The following is a 7,871-nucleotide window of genomic DNA, read 5'->3' as shown; positions in this document are numbered from 1 at the left end:
GGAAGTAGTTTAGAGGAGGATTTTTTAAGCAACTTCTTTTGTCTCTGGAATTCAGACATGCAGCAAAATGGGGCCACAAAATCAGTTTCCATGTCACATAAGAGAGGAGGGGGAGGAGGATGGGTAGGAAAAGAGCAGTAAATTTTAAAAACAGCATAATAAAAGACAATGCATACACAATGTGACCGTAATTATTTATTAAATATATATTTATATATATACTGTGGGTCTCTGAAATGCATCAGCAGATCAAATACATATTTTACAGCATGTAACAAATGTACAGTTCATAAGAGAATCTCATATAAAGCAGCACAATACTGAGGATTTCAGAACCATGCCAGTCTTCAGGATGTATTGCTCACCTAAACCTAGACCTAGTCTAGAAGAAAAAAAACAAAACAAAAACAATCAATCATGCAGAATTAGGTCATCATGGCTTCCGTGCCTGGCCAAAACTTAAGGTCAGATCAGTGTTAAGTGCTTTATTACTATTAGATCTGATGCAAAACTGAAGTGTGCGTGCTATAGGATGAAACTCCTCGGTTATGGCCATGTTGTCTATTTTATGTAAACCAAAATGATGAAAATGTCAGGAACCGATTAAGAGCGAACATAAGTAAGTGAACATGGTGATTAGTGCCGCAGCGTTGGCCGATGCCGGACGTCCATCCATTCTTCTGTAAGACCTTGAGACAGGGACGTGGTATCAGTCTTTCCCTGGGAGAATGCCACCTGATATCAGGGTCGGTTCTTCTTTGACCTTGACCCTGAACCTGCAGAGATATAATACAGCCTGAGTGTACTGTACTGTTAGGTATATTGTTAGGTATATGTTTGAGTAAAAAGAACATTGTTGAGCAGAAATGGCTTTTTAGACATCAAATAATGCATTGGAAACAAGTTCATTTTCATTAAGTTATTAAAGTTCAGAAATCAATATGGGTTTTTAATCACAGTTTAATGCATCTTGACATGTCCTCCTCCACCAGTCTTACACACTGCTTTTCAAGCAGTTCAGTTTGGTTTGATGGTTTGTGATCATCCATCTTCCTCTTGATTATATTCAAGGTTTTCAATTTGGTAAAATCAAAGAAACTCAATCTTTAAGCGGTCTGTTTTTTTACAGAGCCCTATATATATAGGGTACAAAAAAGGTCACAGGTAACAGTACTAAACATTAGTACTGTTATAATAAACATTTAGTACTGAGTAATAAACATTCTACGACAGTAAAAATCAAACTAATTATTAATTGACATTTAAATTGGCAAATTAATTGGCATTATTAAACATTACCAACGTTTAATGCGTAAAATTGTTGTAATTAATAATATATTGAGCCAATCTGTCTTAAATACTGTTAATTAAATGTACCATTTTTGTAAAGTGCTACATACATATACATTTTGCTGACCTTGAAATAAGCCATTATTTATTGTGAATTATTTAAAGTTATTTTAAAAACTGTTGTTTCTTTTTACGGTAATGTATTTGCATATATATATTTATATATATATATTTTTTTCAGAAGTTTGTAGTTACAGATGTCCATTGTGGACATTCTTGGCAGGTATACGTGACTTTTATATTTCTCATATAGATATAGGATTTATATATTATATAGATGAAAAAAATCTAAATAAATGGATATATCGTGATATCAAAATTTGGCCATATTCTTCAGCCCTGGGACAACTAATCATTAAAACAATTGGTTAATAGTGACAAGCCAAGCCACTGCTTACTTTTTAACATCATAGTATCTTCTGTAAGGCATCCAGGCCCACATCCTGGTCTTTGTCCACATCTGGCTGCAGAGACATCCAGCATCCACGGCCAAGACGTCCATGGTTCCTCCAGTCCTCTGAAACACAAATCTTGCCAACTTATCTCCACCAAAGCACTGAATGGCACTTTGGACCATGCTCCTCATGGACACAGTCTCCTCCACAGTCACAGTCTACTCCAGATACCCCTCAAAAACATCCAACTCAGTGTCTGTGTCGTACGGGACGGACGCCGGGTCAGACAGAACGCCCAAATCCACCAGTGCTTGGTCCATATCCTCAGGCAGAAACACAATCCCTATATTAAGGACTATGTACTCCATCAGAAAGGCATAGTAGAGGATCAGCACGTTTACAAAAAACAGGCCGAGATAAAACATATATGGAAGGTCTTCGATGTACGATTCCACAGAATCTAGTTGCAAATAAACTGAACGGCTCATAGACTCCTACACTGGATCTGCTGGTCCAAGATGGCGAGAAGACGCAACATCAGACTGCATTAAATTAGTTAGCTGTTGAAAATTGAAAATTTAAAGTGTGATTGTCCAGTCTGGGTCATCATGCAGATTTTAAGATTTGCTTCTGTTTATTTTAAGCTTTTTTAAGCCTTCAAAACAGAAACATATGTGGAAGTTTGTCAATAAGAAATTCCAGGAAATCTTGTTTTCAGATAAACAGACTGTTGAATTGCTCATAAACTGCTTGACAAGATTTTTTTTCCCTGTTCTCCTGGAACAATCCACTTTTTTGAGGTCTTCTTCTAGTTATTTTAAGCTTATTCTGAGCTGGCAGGTTGCAAAACAGATCGAACAAATATGGAAGGTTGTTGATGAACGATTCCTTGACAATATATCACAATATCTTCTCTTCTCTTCTTCTGGAACAATCCACTAAAGTTAATTCTTGAAGATTATAGTCCATCAGATCTATTTAAAGCTTATTCTGAGCTGGCAGTTTGCAAAACACATCCAAAACAGGCCAAGATATAAAAAAAAAACATATGCAGAAAGGTTGTTGATGGATGATTTCAGAAAGCTTGTTTCAGACCAAAAAATAGTTAAATTCTTTGTAAAATCCTGGACAAGACATCACAAGATCTTCTCTTCTTGTCTTCTGTAGCATTCCACTAGAGCTTATTCTTGATAAGATGACAGTGGAGGTTATGATGATAGTCCGGCAAATTTTAAGCTCCGTTTCTGCTTCTATTTTAAGTTTATTCTGAGCTGGCAGCTTTCAAAACAGATCCAAAACACATCCAAAAAATAGGTTTTCTTTCTAGAGTGTCTTTCTGGTCTTCTGGAACAATTCACTGAAGCTGGTTCTTGAAAAATAAAAGTGGAGGTTATGATGATAGTCCAGGCTGGTTTAGAAGGCTTCTTTAATGCTCAGATCAGAATTATTGCAGGTTTACAGCTTCCAAAAAACAGATTTAAATCTTGTGTCCAGTCCACTCATGTTCAGGGTGAGTGAGTAGGCAAAGCAAGTTGGCAGCTTTAATTTACCGCATTAAAAGAGAAATAATCAATATCCCATCCAGCTTATGAAGAGCAGACGAGCTGGTACTGTAGGCTGGAGACATATAATGACATTCCAGGCTCTTGTAGCTTCTTAATTTTTTATAAAATTAACAAAAATCCAAAAAAAATCTGCCAGCTAGCAGCTACAAGTCTCGCAGGTTAGCTGCACTGAGGAGCTGCAGACACTCATAGCTAGCCTAGCCTAGCTAAAGCTAACTGGCTGTTTATAAGGACTTTTCTGCTGCTCCTGCGCGAGTTAAAACCTTAGTCAGGTTTTTAGATAATTCCTGACCGCATTTCCCACTAAACAGAGCCAGTCCCGGGTCCTGCGGTCACAGTAAACCCGCGCTCAGCGCAAAAAAACAAGAACTGAAGCTTCTTCACCAAGAACGAAAACAAGCGTCGCTCTGGTGTCGTCCTTTCTACGCAGCCGTCCGTCCGCACTGAATTCTGGGAGATGGAGTCCGCTGTACTGTAGTCACCGTGGCGTTTACTACAGGCGGCGGATCCGTCCAATCACTGTCAATGTACACGTTATTAGAGATGTATTATTTATTAAGGTTAACTTTTACAAGGGTTAAACCTCACAGGAGATAATAAACAAGGTATCTGTAGGTATTCGGAAAATAAATTTAAGACTTTTTAATAGCTACCACCCAAAGACAAAATAAAGACCACTAATAACAAAAAAACACATAAAACAATATTAAATTCGTTTTTTTGTATCTTAAAATAATGATTTAGCATTAGTATCTTAAAATAATTAGATAGTATCTCAAAATAAAATAATAATAATATTGTATCATCTGACAATAATGAGATAGCACTTCAAAATAATGAAATTATGTCTTAAAATAACAAGAGAGCATCTCAAAATAATGTGATAGTGTCTCAAAATGATGGGAGAGCTTCACAAAATAATGAAATTATCTTAAAATAATTAGATGGCATAAAAAATAAATAGCAATTAAATAACGAGAGCATCTTAGAATAAAGATTAAGATCTTAAAATTATAAGATAATAATGAAATAGTGTCTTACATTAATGACTAAGCGATTGATTTAATAATAAAAATATGTGTTAGATGTCTACTTATAATTGTAAGTGGTAGGGACTTTTGTACATTAGAGATGTATGGAACACTGGTTGAACATGCATGTGTGTCTCGAGTTTGAGTGAACTACATTTCCCAGAATGCAGCGGCGTAGAGCCGGGGCTGCTGTATCCGGTGCGGGTGTCAGTTAGCTGTTAGCGATGTTTTGGCGATTTTCCGCGGCTGTGATGGGATTATTGAGCCTGGTTTAGAGACAGTAATAAAGGTGACAGCGGGAGTAAAGCCGCAGCGATGTTCGGCCGGTCCCGGAGCTGGGTTGGTGGGCAGGGGAAAGCCAAAAACATCCATTCCCTGGATCATTTAAAGTAAGTGTGCCGAGCTCTGAGTGTTAGCTTTGCCCTCCAACATGCTAACCAGCTAGCCTAGCTAATCAGCTAAACAGAGAAACAGAGCAAATACTGGATTATAATTTATCCTCAGAGCAAAACTACGGATACGTTATTCTTCTAAGACCCGGTAACAGTGTAAAAAAAACAAAGTAGAACACAAAGCTGTGGGTAAAGTGCGAGTTAGCTAGTTAGCTTAGCTAGTTAGCGTTAGCATGTTCCTAGACTTCAGTGCTTGCTTCACTCCAGAGCTAACATAACATACAGCTTGCTATTTATAGGTATATGTTTGAGTAAAATGAAAATTGTTGTATTATTTTATAAACTACAGACAACATTTCTCCCAAATCCTAATTAAAACTACTGTCATTATTTATTTGCAGAAAATGTGAAATGGCTGAAATTATAAAAAAAAAAGATGCAGAGCTTTCAGACCTCAAATAGTGCAAAGAAAACAAGTTCATATTCGTACAGATTTAAGAGTTCAGAAATCAATGCCTGGTGGAAGAACTCTGGTTTTTAATCACAGTTTTCATGCATCTTGGCATGTTCTCCTCCACCAGTCTTACACACTGCTTTTGGATAACTTAATGCATTGTGATCATCCATCTTCCTGTGGATAAAATCAAGGGAAAACAATTTTAAGTGGTCCCTTTTTTCCCCAGAACTAATATAGCAACAAACTGCTAAATTTGACCCTTTTACTCTACTCTAATCCTAATTTCTGCAGTTATTGTGTAACTGCTGTTACTGTGACATTTGCTAGCTAATTGTCTTTATATTAGTCTGTAACACTGTGGACTGTAAATGTGAGGAGCAATTGGTCAAATAAAGGTAATGATTAATTTTATTAAACAAAGTGAATGGATTGCTCAGTTGATAAAACAGACAGTTAAGTTACAGGAACAAAATAAAACAGATTGATTTTTTAAGAATTGATAAAGAATGTTGATGAAACAGATTATAAAATTGAGGGAACTGAAGGCATGATTTCTTAATCTAAAGTAATGAATTACAGTGAGGTAATGTTTGGTTTAATTGAGAGAGTAAGGTTAAATTGAGCTAAAGGATTGTTTAGTTGAGTTAAAGGACTGTTACATTGAGATAATAAATGGTTAAATTGAGGTAATAAACTGTTAAACTGAGGTAATTGATTGCTAATTGAAGTAATAAATTGTTAAATTGAGGTAACAGGTAGTAAAAACGAGGTAACTGATTGTTCAATTGAGGTAATACATTGCTTAATTGAGGTAATGGTTTGTTAAATTAAGGGGCTGATTTATGAAAATGAGGGAAGGATTTATTGCGTTGAGGGAATTGTTCATATTGCATGCAAATGCTGCAGTCCTGTACATCAGTGTGTAAAAGTTTCACCATTTAAGGTGGAAGGGGTAATTAGAATAGGGCACTTATTCTGACTCATGATGATGGCAGACTTCGTACTGTTTTAGATCATACAAATAGTGCATGTTGCATATATACTTTTTTTTTAGTAAATGTTGCAGAATGATAAACTATATGAAAAAAAAAAATCTAGCTCAAATGGTCTAGGTGTACTGTGATTAATAATGGTAATTTAACAGTATACATATTTGACTTTCTCAGAGAAAGTTCCTCTGGTTAAAATGATAAAAATACAGTATGTAGTGTGCATAATCATTATCGTCATTACCCGTATTAAAGTTTCCCTTTGTCTGTTTTATTCACTCATTTAGGTACATGTATCATGTCCTGATGAAGAACACGACGGTGACTGATCACAACCGCAACTTACTGGTTGAGACGATTCGCTCCATCACTGAAATCCTTATCTGGGGGGATCAGAATGACAGTTCTGTTTTTGAGTAAGTCGGCTTTTCCTGAGTTATTACTGAGGAATTAGCTGATAAATTTTTTATTTTATTTTATTTTATTTTTTCACCCTGTGTTCTGTGTTATCAGTTTTCAAAAAAACAGATTAGGCCTAGTGCAACTGCTTCTACATGTGCTTTCAGTAACTGTTTGATTGTTATTGTTGTTTTTGTTTCTAGCTTCTTTTTGGAGAAGAACATGTTCGCGTTCTTCCTCAACATTTTACGGCAGAAGTCAGGCCGGTATGTTTGTGTCCAGCTCTTGCAGACGCTCAACATCCTCTTTGAGAACATAAGTCATGAGACGTCTCTCTGTGAGTATTCACCGAAGGCTGTGATAGACGTCATTTCCCTTTTTTTAAATGGTACCATTTAAATGGTAAAAAGTGTGAAACAAAAAACATTTTATTAAAAGTCATACAATACAAATATACATAATTCACTGACTGGTATTGATACAGGCATTATGATTCAATATATACATAATATATCGTGAAACTATATGCAGGGCAATGTATATTTTAGAAAATGTATAAAAACACACTCAATCAAATTGGGATTCAACTGATTGAGTTCAACACTGCCATCTAGTGGGCAGGGTTTAAACACAACACTACATGATCCACTGTCTATCTCAGAAACTGTTAAAAAAAAGATGGACGCCGTGTCGCCGTTCCCATTCATTCAATGAAAATGAAGCCAAAATCTTCCGCCATGTTGGCGATCCTGAAACCCGAGTCTGTAGAGCGCAGTAGAGACCAGAGGAGGAAGAAAGACTGTGGAGAGACAGCCTACTTATTTAAATAACCCCGCCCCTGAGGGCTGCCTCCACATGGTTCCCAGCCCTTTTACAATAACCACACCTTTTTGAATAGAGCTGAATAACGTTTTAAAAAAACTAATTCTGTGAGGATATAAAAAATTTGACAATATAAGCAGAGGTTACACTAGCTGCTGTATTTATATAATGGAGGTAGAATTACAGTATATATATATATATATATATATATATATATATATATATATATATATATAAAGAAAAACGTGATTGAAAGTTGTCTGTTTTGCCATTGAAATCTATGAGGATGGGTGCGGTTACACAGCTTTCTGCAACCGAACAGCAGGGGGCGCCCGACATGTGGGGGCTTCACTTTTGAGAGACGATGCTCTGTCCAGCTATATACAGTCTATGGTCTATCTTTACATGTAAACTACAAATAAAAAATGTTTAGTGCTTTTAAAAATCGATACAATATTTTAGAACATATTT

General features: G+C 36.1%; 2 protein-coding genes across 5 annotated transcripts in view; one reads left to right on the top strand and one right to left on the bottom strand.

Moving 5' to 3' along the window:
- Positions 1-182: 182 nt before the first annotated feature.
- dexi (Dexi homolog (mouse)) lies at positions 183-2,385 on the bottom strand. The gene is made up of 2 exons (XM_007245571.4): positions 1,749-2,385; positions 183-776 (listed from the first exon to the last, which is right to left on the bottom strand). Exon 1 carries the CDS (start codon positions 2,231-2,233, stop codon positions 1,964-1,966), a length of 270 nt encoding a protein of 89 aa, XP_007245633.2. The 5' UTR covers positions 2,234-2,385; the 3' UTR covers positions 183-776; positions 1,749-1,963.
- Positions 2,386-4,518: 2,133 nt separating this feature from the next.
- clec16a (C-type lectin domain containing 16A) overlaps positions 4,519-7,871 on the top strand; it is a 95,390-nt gene continuing 92,037 nt past the window's right edge. For all 4 annotated transcript variants that reach the window (XM_049467792.1, XM_049467793.1, XM_049467794.1 and 1 more), the window contains exons 1-3: positions 4,519-4,730; positions 6,467-6,595; positions 6,782-6,915. In XM_049467792.1, the coding sequence (XP_049323749.1) occupies positions 4,657-4,730; positions 6,467-6,595; positions 6,782-6,915 (337 nt within the window). In that variant the 5' untranslated portion in view covers positions 4,519-4,656. The remainder of the gene's footprint in view (positions 4,731-6,466; positions 6,596-6,781; positions 6,916-7,871) is intronic.

The sequence above is a fragment of the Astyanax mexicanus genome, chromosome 19 (genome assembly GCF_023375975.1).
Source record: "Astyanax mexicanus isolate ESR-SI-001 chromosome 19, AstMex3_surface, whole genome shotgun sequence".
Lineage (NCBI taxonomy): Eukaryota > Metazoa > Chordata > Actinopteri > Characiformes > Acestrorhamphidae > Astyanax > Astyanax mexicanus.
This window is presented reverse-complemented; position numbering and strand designations above follow the sequence as displayed.

What these genes read in the sequence shown, in the direction of transcription:
- dexi (XM_007245571.4), bottom strand. Translation starts at nt 2,233, where the DNA reads ATGAGCCGTTCAGTTTATTTGCAACTAGATTCTGTGGAATCGTACATC.